A 15,783-nucleotide genomic window follows, 5' to 3' on the forward strand; every position below is an offset into this window, starting at 1 on the left:
CTAAGCAAGACTTCCCATTGGATCCCAGATCGGCAATACAACTGGATGTTGTTTGAGTACGTCTAGAATCTCCTTACTAACAAATGCAGGGTCCACCACCGCTTGGTAGCAATACTCAGTCATCCAATCATCGCTCATGACCAAGTAGCCCTTCTCGCCAGAATCTGCACCCCAAGAGTTTTCGATACGCCATTTCACGGGCTTGCCGTCGACGATATGCACACCAGTGAGGGTCATGGCATGGGTCATAGAAGACTCGTGGGTGAGGAGGCGTTGGGCTTTGCTCATACCCAACGTGACATTGAATCCAAGCTCGTAATCGAAAAGATTTGTATCCAAAATGCCTTTTTGGGTATCTGCGAATTTTCCAACATCACAACCAAAAAAGACAGGGCGCTGGGACTTGATCATGGCAATACAGGCGGCCTTCATGACATCCATATCAACGTTGACATATGTCACACCTCGAGCGCCAACAATGTTTCCAAGGCGCTCAACGGTCATGAGCCTATTGTAAGGATTTCTGGGGTCGTTGACAAGGGAGAAACGTTCGCCGATACCCTTGTCACTGCTGCTGAGAACTCCACTGACGGTATCCAACATTCCAGAAGCTCCCATAGAGCAGGCACCCATGTTGTCTTTATAGAAGGCGATTGGAGTGGTCGTAAGGGTATTGCACTTCCCGTCCTTTTCATAGTAGGTCCATGTAAACGTATCTTCTGGCTTCGGTGGGGCGCCAAGTGCTAGCACGAGGATCCCGTAGACTTGTTGGACAATCTTAGCTTTATAGGATTGCAGCTCGTCAGACTTTTTAGTGCCAGCGGTCGAGGAGCCGGCGATATCACGGCTGTGCAAACATTAGCCTTGCATCGTACAAAAAAACAAAGTATTTACACTTACAGCACTAATGTTGCCTCACGCAGCTTTGCAGTTATAAGCCAGTTGATACGGGCCGATGCTTTGGCATTGAAAGAATCGGGATACAAAGCTTGAGGGACCAAGCCGTATTTCTCGACCAAGTTGACCACCATGTCCCATTGGCCACCGTCGCCAACAGGGCTCGTCAACAGGTACTGCATGAGTCTGCCATCGAGTGGCTCATCAAGAGTATCAATAACCTCTACATAAACGTTTTAGCTAGTAATAAAGTTAAGGGGGCCCTGAAGGAATATAAACTTACGCTCGAGGAAGAAGTTTGCCTTCTCGAGTTTGTCCCAGAAAAATAGGTAGCTCTGTGAAAGCTCAAAGCTTGAGAGTTTATACTTCTTGATCAATCCAATACGAAAGACATTGGTCGAAGCAAACAACCAGCATCTGCCGGACGAACGTTGATTTGTGACTGGTGTCCCCTCTAACTCAATCTTATCACTGAATATGTGTGTATCGCTTAACAGAACGGATGGATTTTGGAGAATCGATGTGGCTGCATGTGTACTGAGAGCGGCGAGAGCAAGCCGATTCTAGAGAAGCGTAAACGGCATGAGCAATGGTTTTATCACCGGAGAATATTAAGGGATGTTCACCTTGGGGTCTGAAAGGAGTCGCTCCTCCCACTTGACCACACTTTCTATCCGCACTGAAAGCGAAGGCTCCGCATCAACCTCTTGATCGTTTAGTGTGAGGTCACTAAGTCTTGAATGTAGCTTGGGTTTTTCGGGGTTAGGGTAGGTGGCAGAACGCGACTTGGAATTTGAATTGCCCATTTTGTTTCTATGGTGAGGATATGGAGGATATGGAGGATATGGAGAATGAGCAAAATTCGAAGTAGTAGGAGCGGAAGAGTTGTTGTGGACGAACAGGAGGGAAGAGGGGGGAGCACTGCTTATCAACCTCTCAAGTTACCCAGGATCACTTTTTATGCACAACCACTTGTAGGTACGAAAACAGAGCCTGAGATAGCAGTGTGTGAATCCGGTCTAGCTATCTACATATCCGAGGGTGCTACCTAGAGTAGAGTACATGTATGCGGCTGTAGATTGCGGGGATTGCCAGTCATTTTGCGCCCTCCAGGTCCTCTCTGCCCCTGCGGCGCGCGACATCTTTGATGCGTAGCCAACAAGGTGTTGATGGGCCCTGCAGATATCGGTGGAATCGTCCGATAAGGGAAGAGCTAGGACGGAACCCAGCGTGTCACGAGTCCTTGATTGGTGCCAAGAGAAGGGCTACAGCAACACATACAGAGCTTACTCTACGCCCTGCTTTGGGGATTCATGCGATAGAAAGAGATTTTCAGGAGGGATCAAGTCTACCTATTATATAGATTGCTGAGGTATTAATCCAAACTACTGATCTCACTCGCAAAGGTCGCGGTTATTGACGTAGTAGGAGCTCGGTGAATCCTTGTAATCAATGTCGTGATAGTAGCGGAATCTTGCATCAAGCGCATCTCGAAGCACTCGACTGGAACCCGATCTGGCCAAATCTTACATTTTCCAAATGTTAGAAAACAAGTCCCGTGTGAAACCCGATCACTATCAATCTGGGTGCATCTGCAAAAAGGAGCGATGCGCAGTCATACTATCGCCCAATGGGCGAAGGCACACGTACGATCCTGTTGACGAGTATATATTACATGTAATTACATAGTGTTATACCCGCACCTGGGTTCCATATCATGGATTGGCTTTTTAATGTGGGCTTATCGAAGAGTACATGTACTTAACTGGAGGCTTTTCTAGATCTATGGACACGCTTAAAAACTGGATCCTGGGTTTTGCACGACTATGGATAGCAACATACATGTATAGATGAAATGTTTTTAATTAGTGGCACGGCATGTACTATATATGTACGACATAGAACACAAAATGACCTATATATTATGGGGCTCATGTAAGTAACAGATTCATGCGGTACATGTATGTTGTATGTCAACGGTACATAAAATTCGATGATGGGATGGTTGGATCGATGATGCTTAATTAACAACTCGGTCATCAAATTCTGCAGTCGACTGGTAAGATCGAGATGATCATCAAATAAGATTATGTGTTTTAAAAACTTAGACCTATAAAGCTTCACCTCTCAGCCGTACTGACAGCAACCAATGAGATAATGGATTTATGTCAGCCTTTAACGTCAAGAGCACAAAACATCAGTGGGGGGAGGGAATATAAAAGAAGAAAATAATATATATGCGGGGAATCAGATGAGGATTCACGGTGGTCCCAGTGCTAGTTGGGCCTTTAATTACGTCATGTAGTCATGACTCATCACTCGCCAACCCGCTAACAATGAGATAGAGTGAGAAAACGTGATTCCGTCTTTCTATACCTTAAATGTAGCTGGCTGGCCCTTTGATTTGTCGGGATATTCTCAACCTCAACCTCAACTTAGACCTATTTTCCCTATTTCCCATCCAGGTCACCTCTGACTTACCATCCACTATAAGCAAGTATGGGAGAGGAAGCTCGGCCTAAAGTTTGGGGTTTATTCGAGATTGGCACCTTCACTTAACTCCTTTCTACATAACACGCTCCTAGGCGGATATTAATGATACACGCGCATGTGTATAGCAACTATATCGTTGGAGGTATAGATAGATCTAACTCCAATGTTTTTGGAAAAGTCATTTATATGCCAAATGGCTAACTGATTAACACCAGAGTAATCAAGACTACAGCACAGAAGTAGGCCATTATATGGCTATCAAGCCAGCGAGAGCCCTTGGAGGTTAAAATCAAGATGCAAACTGTATGTGTACTTAGCCCAAGAAAATTCGCGTGGTGGTTAGATCTCTCAAGTCTCTTGGAAGCTGCCGTGCACATACCCACATGTATCTAGGCTGTGAAAAGAAATGGCTTGGCAAAATAGCCAACGAGAATGGGATCTCTCATTATCTACGTTGCGTGTATAAAATCAAGAAAATCTCCTGGGCAGTATTTAAGCTTAATAGTAATGCTTATCAGGCCAGAAAAGTGGACAGCTGCGGGATCTTCGGATAACGGTGCTGTTTCTTCTTTGCGCCATCGGTTTCTGTCTGGGTTGTTGAAACGGGGTTCGGACACCAGGTGAAACGTCGCGTATGAGCACATGCACATTACCCGATGTCCAACTGGGCTGAATCCATCATCGGCGCTTCCAGTCACCAGGACTTCCTCGGCTCGAGGTGCTTGCGCGATGAATCTTCAAAAATCGAGGCACTAACTACAGTACAGAGTCTACATTTTTATCTTCGTTGCGACTGTGAGGATTTGGTTTCACGCATGGACTACGTGTCTTACATATTTTTCGGAGTGTTCTGGTATCTTAGCGGCCGGGCAAATAATCCCATCCTTTACACTCTAGATCACCTCCTGACGTTGAAGAATAGCGGTTACACATCTTATATTGGGTTTGCGAACTTCATTCTCCATAGACACTGTCTCACATATACAGCATCACTCCTGATCTACTCCCACGTACCAAGTTCTCCTCTTTCTCGTTTTGCAAGGTGCACCGATGTCGTACAGTTATACTTTGACGTTTCCATCTGTCATTCCGATACATCTCCAATAGACCCCAAAGATGGGTTCAAATGGTAGGTGGCCCATGCCGCACTTCTTTCCCTTCCTCTCTCTCTTTCTTTCCCCGTTCACGCGTTCCAACGGTGGCAGGCAAGTCATACTACGATTTCCCTTTTTACCTTGCGCAGGCTAGTTCTCTGCTGCACCCATACATTCTACGTTTTAATTTGTAACTTTAGGTCTTTCATTTGGTAAGTAGCTACACTTTTTTTATTTTTAACCATCCGTTTTTGTTTTCCTCTTCTCTTTGGCAGAAGGCTCCACTGCAAATAGACACTACACAATACGGGTCCAACGCGCCGTAGTTAAGTGGATTGAGTACATCAGTTGGATCAAGGGACCGCCTTGCAGTTGAGTTTGTTACCTGTTACCGCTTTCGTCAAGTTGGCCAATGATTTTTGCTTACTCGGGGTAGAAAAAAAGCCCTGGGCGCTTATCGTTATTCATGAGCTTACCACTCTAGGTTCATTGCTAGTAAGGACAGTAAGTGCAATAATTATCAGTGCCCCGTTCTTATCTCGTTCTTTCTTTCCTTCATTCTTCCTTTCGACTTCCATTCTTTTTTCTGATTTTTCTTTCCTTGACGTCGTTGCTAGAGTCAACACATACGACCAATAATTACGACTGGTTCGATTAGTTTACACTACATTCTTCCGAGAAGAAGGTTTTTTAATAATTGTGAATATTGACAATAAGGAGGGTCCGCTCATTTAATATACCTTAAGCTGACTACAAGTGACTGAAATCCAGTAACTTATCGGAGAAAACACGATAACAACAAATAAGCACCATGGAGGCTGCGGGCGTATTATCAACCACTTTTGGACTGTAACTGATCCACTTGATATACGTCCACAATGATTCTGGTACTTAAAGATGCTGACGAAGAATAATTATAGAGGGTTTCTCTTACATGCTTCTCAAGCCGCCTTCTTTACAGCCATCAATGGCCATATAAAGACACTGTTTTTCCACCGCCGAAGGCTGGTCCTTCTTTCATTCCTTTTATGCGTTTCAATATACTCTGTGTTTCAGTTTGCTACTCTGCTACTTCTTGAAGATGTATCCTGCAGCGTTATAGTCCGATTTACACTCTTTTTTGATCAAGCCGCTCGGATATCCGTACTTGCACTTATTGTTTGGAAGGTGTGTGACGAGACGGACAACACAACTGAAAAAATATGCTGGGTAGTGGTCCTTGGGCTACGGGTACTATTGGGTGGAATAATTGTTGGTTTTACGGGATGGACATTTATGCCCGTCTGCTTTCCACAGCCGATGCACTTGGCAACAGGAATTGTCAATGTGGCCTTTGATGGACTATCTTGGGGTTTTTTACTTTTTAGAATCGTTACGATTTGGTCACTTTTCGCAGATCAAGGGAGGGGTGGGAAGGTGGACGGGAAGAGTCAGGGCTATGGGCTCTTCTTGATCGTATTGAGTTTTATTGGGTGGACAGTTGTAAGTCCAGGGTTGTTGGGAAGGTGCTATTTTAAAAAGAAGCCGAGCTAATTGAGTTCAACAATGTTAGGGAAGTTTTCCATATTTGATGAATGTGGGAGAGAGTATTTTCGTTAGGATGATCCCCTATATCATAACTCTCTCCTTAGCTCTTGGTAAGAATATAATCTATATTCTAGGCGTATAGATAAAGAGGATAAAATTAACCTCGAACCTATCATATAGGTGTCCTTGGGTGCTTCCCTTCTATTGTATTCTCTGTCCCCATCTCTAGATCTAACGAATCATATAATCGGAAACTCGGTCGATTTGGCTCTTCGCCGCCCAGCATTTCAAGAGCAGGGCAGTCTATTATCTCACCCAACTCCAACCCTGGAGATATTGAGTCCAACAAAATCAATAGATTCCCGTCTCATGGAGTGGATATCGATAAAAACTTTAACGACGCGCGAACAAGTATGATGTTCCGATCTATCATCGGCGCGCCGATAGTTCACCCTGGTACTGCCATTCCATGGTCACTAGAAACAAATAACGCGGAGAGCATTACAAGGCCTAAACCTACAAAGGCTATGCCAGAAAACAGAAGACCTAGTATTGCGCCATCGCATGGTGCAAAACATAGTGTATCAAATCCAATGGGCTCAAGAGTGACAAACAGTTCTTTTGACGCTGTAGAGCAAATATCTGGGATTCCAACAAGTAATTCTTTTGGAAAGATGAGGACAGTAAGTCTGAAGACAGCAGCAGAGGCGGAACGACAACGTATCGATGCCGCGTTTGAGAGAGAGCAGGAACGAAAAAACTCCGATGCTGGGACAGTCACCACATCAAAATCGGTAGCAGACTGTCTAAACACTGATCGTTCAACAAGCGTCAAGAGAAAACCCTTGTTACCGCAGCTTCCGTCAGGAGCCGCTGCGCTTAGGGTATCTGCTGTCAAAAGGGAGGGAAATGGGCCAGCAAGCTCATCCAGTATACGACAGTCTGAATTCGCAGCAGCAGAAGGGGGGTCGGACTGGGGAACGAGATATAGTGTGGGTAGCCTTGGGACTGAGGATGATGATACCACGCGATATACGGCAGTTTCTCATGCGCCTTATACTCTAGCTGCACCCCCAAGAATTCCAAAGATCGATTTATTGGAAGATGATTCAAGGGTCATGTTTCTCAATGAAATAGTGTATGATGACCCAGCGTTGGTAAAGTCAATAATGGGGAAGACGGATATTGCTTCAACAACCTCCAGATACTCGGGATCTAAAACAGGAGCAGTCAGGAGGAGTCCTTCATCTATTACCAAACGTCTTCCAGGTCTCTCGCCGGCTAAGAACTCGAATGATTCTGTCGTCTCCTCACCGCCATTCATGGATGCGTCGCCGGTTATGGATAGACCTAGGAGCGTGAAGAATATTGCGGAGAGGGGGATTTTCCCTCCGAATAGGGACTCTGACCTGGCGGCACAAATGCAATACAACAAAAAGCAGTCAAACATGCGGAGGGAATCGGAACTTCCACAAGTTGATTCAAAGCCATTACCTGAAGTTCCAGCCCAAAGGATGGGTACAGAAAAGAAGCGGACAAGAGAAATTGTGTTTCCTATCCCTCCTCCTAGAGCCACTACCAGGAAAGGCGCCCCGCCGCCTATTACCGTCACCATTCCGAAGATTTTATCCCCAGAAATAATCCAAGAGATCACAGCTGCCAGTGAAGTTGAAACCGCTCAGTCAATTCCCAGCCCCAAACCAACAATTCCCGAAAAGTCAGAGAAGCGTTTGATGAGCCCAGCTATCAATGATCAAAGAGCTGGTTTTGCTACTTATGAGACCGCGAAAGCGTGGGCTGAAAGCGTATCTGCTGCCAGTGATAAGCCCAGATATGCTGAAAGTATGATTGAACCTCTCCCATCAATTGCATACGACATGTCAGACGACATAACCCCTAGAATAGCCGCTGCTATCTCGGACGGTAATCATAAGCGCAAGAGTTTGATCGCCTTGACAGTGTCCCCCCTCTTTCAAATAGAGGACAATGCGTTCACAGACATCGAAATCGACTCTGGCTCCGAGGATGGAGGTGATCAAGACCCAGAAGCGGCTACTGTGGAATCTGTATCAGATGAACAGACTCAAAGTGAGGCGGATGAAATGATCGCGAACGGAGGAGAGGGATATTCCACAGAGGACGAGTCATATGAAGATTTCTTCACTGATAGCGAAGAAGGTCGCTACCTCGATGATGAGGTTTTGATCTCGGACATGGAGGAAGGAATAAGCTATGACAAGATCGCCGCCGCTGAACGAAAGCTTGATGCTAAGGTTCAAGAAAACACCGAAGTTTTAACAAACGCCACTCCAATCCCCATTCATTTTCATCTTGGAGACAGTATCCCTACATTCTCGGAGAGCAGGCGGAAATACGGGACCAAGAGGAAGCCACCACCATCTCCAATAGGGTTCTTGGTACAGCAGAAACGTATCTCTCAACAGCAGTTGATGGAGGCACGGCTAACAATTTTCGCTGGAACTCAATATCTCGCTCCTCTTGAAGATCTTATGAATAGGCTTCCAGTAAACAAGAAGGGTGAATCCCGTGTGAGTTACGTATCTGACGGTAGAAACTCTCTGTTAGCTCGGCTGGAGATGGAAATGGGACAGCAGGAAAATGAATGGATGGGAATGCATAAGACACTGGAAAGAAGCTCAATGGGATCAATCAAGGAAACCCCAGAGCAGAGAGCTTCCCGGTTATCCCGCGACACTTTAGAGTGCCACTCATCCTTGGAAAAGGTTGATGAGGGTATTTTGATTAATAGACAGTTGAGTACTGTTGACACAGAGTCTGTTCACTCAGATGCTAAGCCGAGTGCGTGGCATGCTCAGATGAGTTACCTTGTTCAAGCACCATTGATGAATCCTGGTGAGATTCTGGCCAGACCGACTTCTATCCTCGAAAGTCAAAATACACCAATCTCGATAGTTTCAGACTCCGAGGCGTATGATTCTAGGGATGAGTCACCGTATGGTACAAATCACAACGAGGTCCACATGGAATCGTGCTATGGAAACGATAATTTAAACTTTATCATTGAAGAAAACGAGGGACTCGAGCACTATGCAGAATACCAAGAGTCATTCGAGGACGACAGTGAGATTCAGTTTCTTGAACCTACAGTGTATTGCCCGAGTACACGCTCTACCAGCATAATTTCTCATCCCAACTTTATATACTCCGTTACTTCGGAGTCATTCTCTCGAAGCGCAAGGTCACCTCCAATTTCATTTCTTTGGAACACCCGTCTCATCCAAGGAAGCTCCTCTCCCATGAGTAACCAGTTATGGTCATACCCTGTATTCCTGCCGAGGACCCCATTAGCACTCCCTGCTGCATTAGACCTTCGCCCAAAACGTCGTATCTCAGCTGCACCCATCACTAAAGCTACCACAAGCCTCTGGGTAAAGGCCCATGGCCCTCAAATCGAACCCAGTACAGGTTTGTGGAGAAACCCGAGGGAACAACAGCCGAAAAGCATCATCGCCTCTTCATTCGGGCACGGTAGAAGCCGCTCACTCAAGCTTAAAAGAGTTACATTTGTGGAGGAAGTAGTGACAGGTATTAACTCATCTTAACCTCTATTAATATCCTCATCTAATCAAGTGTGTAGTCGAGACAACTGGTTTATTCGGAAAACTTAAGAAACTTTGGGGGGGTCATACAAAGTCTCATTCAGTTGACAGTACCGCTGTTCCAAGAGATTTGAGGGATGTAGACACGGCTATAGACTCTGTTATTGTGAGATATGCAAACAAGACGCTCCCGCCTCTTCCGCCTCTTCCTCCAAGGACAGATATTATGAAGCACAAAGAGCCCGAGAATACGACCTGCAACAACCTCTGGTTACATCAACCCAGTCCTCCAGCCATTACTCAACCATCGTTACTGTGGAATCAAACACATGCACAAAAAGTCCAGAATACTCAATTATTCAAAGAGATCCCTTCGCTCCGTAGAAAGGCTCCTCAACAAACATTCTTGCCAAGGCTTACTTCGAACAGACTATGGGGATATGTTGAACAGCGGATGATGCCATCACTTTGGTTAACAAGCTCCGCTAGCGCCATGTATCTCTGGCCCTACGGAGAAGGAACAATAGCTCGTAGTTATCTCTGGCCTTCTGCCCCGGCCGCCAAGAAAATCGAGGTTGTTACAATCAGATCTCGATCACTCGCGATCACTCGCCTCACTCGCCTCACGCGCCTCCAGTCATCTTCGCTCTGGGTAGCTACTGCTGCTTGCAAGAATGGCGGAAACAAAGTTACTGCACTTTGGGAGCCTGCTGAATCTGGAGTAAACGTTGTAGGATCCCAGAAACAAGAGCCTATGCTTTGGATTAAGGGAGAGCATATTGCGCCCGCTGCTTCTAGACATTTATGGCCCAATGCGCCTGAACTTCCTATGTTACCGTCATCGTTGCCAGCTATCCGAGCTCGCGTTGCTTCGACTGAACTCCCGATGCTCGAATCCAACCAACTATGGACCTTTGCCAAAGAAGCGATCGGGCTGTGGTCATTCCCAGAAAGATCGACCGGGCTCTGGCCTCACGGAGGGCGTGAGAAAGTTGTTTCTTTCCTTTGGCCTTCCGCGTCGGCACTAAATTATATTCCTGCGAAAGTTGCCTCGAAACGTTCACGGGTTATGAGAGCTGAACTTGAGAAACTTGAGTCGAAGCAATTATGGTCCTATAGTGACGTCCAATTTGAGTCTGTTGAGGTAAAGGGAATGTGGAAAGCAGCAACTGTTTCGGCCAAGCCAACTATCGTCGAGCAGAATATGGAAACGCTCACAAGTCTACTTTGGACTGCACCTGAAGAAGCTCCGTATGTAGTTACTCCTAGCTATCTTTGGCCATTAGCTCATCCCCTCCCCTCCCCCCTCCCCCTCCCACGCGTTTCGCCTACAAAGAAGTCTCGTAACCCAGCCAAAAGCACAATTGTATCACTCTCCGGAGGGCTTTGGAGCTCAGCACCAGTATTACTTCCACGCCTCTGGTCCGCTCCAGTAACTGAGTCTGGGCTCTGGCCACACGGAAGGCTTCAACATGCACAAACGAGGACTCTGTGGCCGTCTGCACGCCCACTTGCGAGCACAGAGAACCAGAGTCTCCACAACGCCCGTATAATTGTTACCGGCCTGAAAATAGAATCGTCGCGACTCTGGAGCGCAGAATCAGCGATAAAAGCGGAATTATGGGCCCCACCACCTAAGCAAACAGGATTATGGCCCAACGGGCAGGTGGTTAAGAGCAAGTCTGTTGGGTTATGGCCTTCTGACACTGAATTAAGGTTCCCAGCAATTGTGTCGATTCGCCAGTTCAAACAACGCAGCCCCACCAATCTAGAAACTTTGGAATCTCATGAACTTTGGAGTAATTTCAATGTCAAGCAATCACTCTGGAAAAAAGCAAATGGACAAAGTGGTCTGTGGCCCCAGGGCACACACAATTCTGGAAAGCGCCAGCTTTGGAGCGCCAATAGTAATATGCAAACTGTCCTAAGAAGAAATCTCACATTGAAATTAGCAACAATCGAGGGAAGGAAAAGATATGAGAGAAAAGCAATAACAGCCATATTAGAATCCCGCGCCCTGTGGAGTCGGCCGGTACATATCCGACCAAAATCTGCTGGCCGGCTTTGGACAAAAGAGATTGAATATATCGGCGAATTGCCCAAATTCAAGACTGCTGAGCTGCAGGCGAAAGACGATGTCGCTTCAGTATCACCCGGTTTATGGGCCAATCCATCTCCTATTTCCTCTCCATCTCCTGCAAATTTAATGACGCCTGTTGCCGTACTTTGGACGGCATCCCCCCTCAAAACACCCAGGATAGAATTCACAATCTGCCGGGAAACCATCGCAGTCGCAGCAGTTCAACGAAGGAAGTCGGCTGGAGCTGCCAATTTGATGCTGACACCTCTGCAAGGCAATCTCTGGGTCGCAGGGACTCCGTCGCTTTTACCCGGAGGATCAACACCTCGCACCGGGATGAAGCAAGCTCCTCAGGATGGTCTGTGGAACTCGGCCAGAACGCATGCCAAGCTGGAGAAAAAAGTTCCTTTATGGCATAGGTACACTGTCATTGGCAAGGATCGAGGTGCAGTGAAGCAGCAAACATTGAAAACAGACACCACTGGATCGTTCGTCGCCGTGAAACCCGATCAACTAAGGACCCTTATCGCTGCCGAAACAGAAGAGGATGGTGTCAATCATGTCCATCATGACGGGCTGTGGCATCCAGCCATCATGACAAAGCCGGCAAAAGAGAGGCCGCTCACGACAGGCGTAGACACGGTTCCTCGGGAAAGGACATTTGTTACTCCGAGGACTTGCGCTCTCTGGCAAAAGAACAAAAGTGACAAACCCCTAGCACCGATATTTCCGGCATCAGTAATGATAATCCCTGCAGTTCCATCGCGATCGAATAAGCGAGTAGCATCGAATATTCCTCCCCCGCTTTTCTTGGCGCGTGTAGGTGGCCCAATGTGGACGGCTGATAAAACGAGTGAATCCCGTCCGCGTGGACTATGGCGTCAAACGAAAAACGAGCGCATGAAGAAGGGTCTTTGGCAGCCCAACAACATTGATAAGTACAGCACCCTAACCGTAATCAACCAAGCTACCTCGCCGGAGAAAAAATCGAATCTTTGGAGTTTTTCCGGGACAAAACCAGAGCGACAATCAATCTTTCAAAACCTGTCAGTTGAGTCCATTCGCAGGTCTACCTCTACAACCACCAGGAACCACAATTCTATCACAAATCCCATGGAGGGATCACTTTGGGTGAAATCACGCAACACTACTCCAGAAAAACCAAAGCTATGGCGCAAAGCAGAAATCCCACAGAGGCTGTGGGCGGCCGATAATAATTTTAATAGTAGCAACACTGATATGACTATCACCACCAAGGCGGTTCCTACTGTCGCAACTACGCATTTGTGGGGAAAGGACAATGTCACCACCACGCCCATTTTCGGCGACCTTTCGCTTGAGTCTTCCCGGTCTCGCAGAGAGTTCACCCCCAAAGCGTTCTCGGCCCCGCCTGAAGGATTGTGGAAAATGGCACTAACAAGCGAACCGTTGGAGATGACTGCTGAAGTGCCGAGGATTAGTCTTTGGGGAGCAGCAGACGCTGCCCCAATTGTTGTCAAGAATGTCCCTACTAAGACACTTTGGCAGAAGGACAACACAGAAACTCCAATTTTCGCTGACCTACCCCTTGAATCTTTCCGCTCAAAGAAGGATCACTCTACGGCAACGCTTCCTATGTTCTCAGAGGGCATGTGGAAGAAAAAGGTCGCACTCCCGGAACGCCCTCAGTTGTGGAAACCAATTCCCAAGGCAACAGGTTTATGGGACGCAAATGCAAAGACGAAAACGTTGGCCCAGATATCCTTGGAGAGGAAAGCAAAGGGAACGAAGAAGCCATTGTGGTCAAAGGAGAGGGCTTCAAGGACCACTGCAAAAGTTCCTCAACGATCACCGCTCGCCATTGTTCGTATCTCGGATGACCTAACTCTACCTAAAGCTACTGGTGATCTTTGGAAGCCAAAGTCTCCCGTGCGTCAGGCACCAGTGCTTTGGACAGCGCCGAAACCCGTTACACAGTCCGCGAAGCCCGCAAAGCCCGCAAAGCCAACCGCAACACTTCTCTGGGGTCAAGGGTCTGGGTCAAAGACAACAGCTGCAGTTGCAGAGCGAACAAAGGTCCCCTTCATCCCCTCTGATGCTCCACTTGCTCAGGTTTCTGGCTCGCTGTGGAAACCAAAGTCGACAGATGGACCGATTGGTCTCTGGAAGCGCCCCATCAAAGCGGTAGCGGCAACCACAGTTGCTCCATCTGTACCTCTATGGGCAGCAAGGACAGCCTCCAGGACCACCAGTGCCGTGCCTCAACGTTTGCCTGTCCTGAAAAAGAAAGATACAAGGAGTATCATTCTTCCCCCGGCAACAGGCTCGCTCTGGCAGCCGCCTAAGCGCACTCCCGAGAAGGGGCTTTGGAAAGCCCCAGCCCCACCAACCCGCCGACCCCGTAGCGCAAGTCTTCTCTGGGCATCCCACTCAGCAGCGCGCACAACTACTGCAATTCCGGTTCGGACTACAGTGCCAAAACGTCTCGTTGAGGAGCCCCTCAAAACTGTCAGCGGTACCCTGTGGAAGGCGCCATCAAATGAACCTAAGAAGGGTCTCTGGAAACGCACCATCCCAACAGTTGCGACATACCGCAAGACAAGTACAACTTCCCTATGGTCAAAAGAGTCCGCTTCTCGAACAACATCTGCAAAGCCAGAACGTGCTCCCTTCGTTCCGAAGGTTATTGACGAAAAGTCTCTTACACTCTCACCTGCCACTGGAGATCTCTGGATGCCCTCGTCGGCAACACCACAAACAGTTAGCCTCTGGTCCCGTCCAGCCACTCCCTCCAGTGGTAGCGGCATCTGGGATGCTCAAGGTCGTACGCCAACCCTGGCCGAAATTAAGCTTGCGCTTGCAACACAGCGAGACAAAACAGAACTGTGGCAGCGTCGCAGCGTCTTGACTTCAAAGCCCGCTATAGTTGATATCAGCAAAATCACTTCCTCTTCCACCGCCCCACAAAAGAAGGTCAAAACCACCGAACCAGCCCCCGTACCTCAGGTGGATGGTAGTCTCTGGAGACCCTGTGTGGATGGAAAGAATGAACAGGGTATCATGTGGATTACGCGCTCTTCTCGTTCCTCTTCCCTGGAATCTGAGTTTATTTCTCCGGGCGTGAGCCGTGCTTCAACAATCAGCGACATGAGCGACGAGACCGAGTCCCCGCTGACGACAGGTAAGGCGGATGCGTTTGAGCCAGAGGTCATGAGGATTCATAGCACAAAGGTTAGCGTCTCTTCTGCGGCTGGGGAGAATATGTGGAGGCCTATTGAGGCGGCGGAGGGAAAGGGAAAGGGGGTCTCTAGGTCAGATCAGAAGGAGCAAGAGCTTCCTACGTGGGGAGCTTCACACTCGCTTTGGAGCAAACCGTCCACTGATGAAGAAAAGGTAAGAAATCCTCCTTTGTAGTTTGATAAAAGCGGGATGGCTGACTGGATTATTAGGCGGCGTTATGGGAAAACCCCAACTCATACGCATGCTCCTCAGTCTCCGACGAAGACTTCGCATCGGCTGCCTCCGAGCTCAGTGAAGAATCCCACTATCACGATTTCGAAACAAGCCACGAGCCCGACAGTTACTCAAACAACATGTATCCCCCCTCTTCGTCTAACCCCCACGTGTTCGTTGGACAGTTCCATCGTGACAATTATCTTCTTCGTAAGAGCCCCCCCACCCACAATTAGTCATACTTGCATACTTGACAGCAGGCTGACAATCATTCCCAAATAGATCAACAATCAAACACTCAGCTCCCGGAAAACTCTCCATTTGCGTCCAACCTCCGCATCAAGAGTCTTCGTCGGAAGCTAAGGCCTACCAACGGCGCCCCCGGCACCGCTGAAAGGAAGCGCCGCAACACCGAGGGAGAGGAAGAGAGAGAGCGGCTCAGGGTCAATAGTACTCCAATGGAAAGGGCGGTTTCCATGGGCGAGGAACATCTATAGGGAAATTAATCTAGTTTTTTTTTTTTCTCACTAAAAAATATACCAATGTATTTTTCTTGTTATCTTTTTGTTAGTTAGCATGGGATCTACGGAACGGCGGGTTTTACGGAACGGGATGGTTGGCTTTTCAACGGCGCTGGGATGTTTTCTTTTGTGCATGCAGTTGTTTCACTAACTTGTAA

At 47.6% G+C, this 15,783-nt stretch overlaps 3 protein-coding genes across 3 annotated transcripts; 2 read left to right on the forward strand and 1 right to left on the reverse strand.

Moving 5' to 3' along the window:
• On the reverse strand, nucleotides 1-1,703 carry LAJ45_09024 (uncharacterized protein; the record flags this gene model as incomplete). Its single annotated transcript, XM_046118571.1, has 4 exons — nucleotides 1-847; nucleotides 901-1,120; nucleotides 1,181-1,460; nucleotides 1,524-1,703. 4 exons carry the CDS (start codon nucleotides 1,701-1,703, stop codon nucleotides 1-3), a joined length of 1,527 nt encoding a protein of 508 aa, XP_045968248.1.
• Nucleotides 1,704-4,046: 2,343 nt separating this feature from the next.
• LAJ45_09025 (uncharacterized protein) lies at nucleotides 4,047-4,638 on the forward strand (the record flags this gene model as incomplete). Its single annotated transcript, XM_046118572.1, has 3 exons — nucleotides 4,047-4,243; nucleotides 4,313-4,519; nucleotides 4,596-4,638. The coding sequence occupies 3 exons, from the start codon at nucleotides 4,047-4,049 to the stop codon at nucleotides 4,636-4,638; spliced, it is 447 nt and encodes a 148-aa protein (XP_045968249.1).
• Nucleotides 4,639-5,295: 657 nt separating this feature from the next.
• LAJ45_09026 (uncharacterized protein) lies at nucleotides 5,296-15,601 on the forward strand (the record flags this gene model as incomplete). Its single annotated transcript, XM_046118573.1, has 9 exons — nucleotides 5,296-5,333; nucleotides 5,405-5,966; nucleotides 6,037-6,121; nucleotides 6,192-9,578; nucleotides 9,631-10,843; nucleotides 10,952-12,375; nucleotides 12,430-15,044; nucleotides 15,101-15,314; nucleotides 15,387-15,601. 9 exons carry the CDS (start codon nucleotides 5,296-5,298, stop codon nucleotides 15,599-15,601), a joined length of 9,753 nt encoding a protein of 3,250 aa, XP_045968250.1.
• Nucleotides 15,602-15,783: the final 182 nt, after the last annotated feature.

This window comes from Morchella importuna (genome assembly GCF_003444635.1).
Source record: "Morchella importuna strain M04M26 chromosome Unknown Morimp01GS033, whole genome shotgun sequence".
Taxonomy (NCBI): Eukaryota; Fungi; Ascomycota; class Pezizomycetes; order Pezizales; family Morchellaceae; genus Morchella; species Morchella importuna.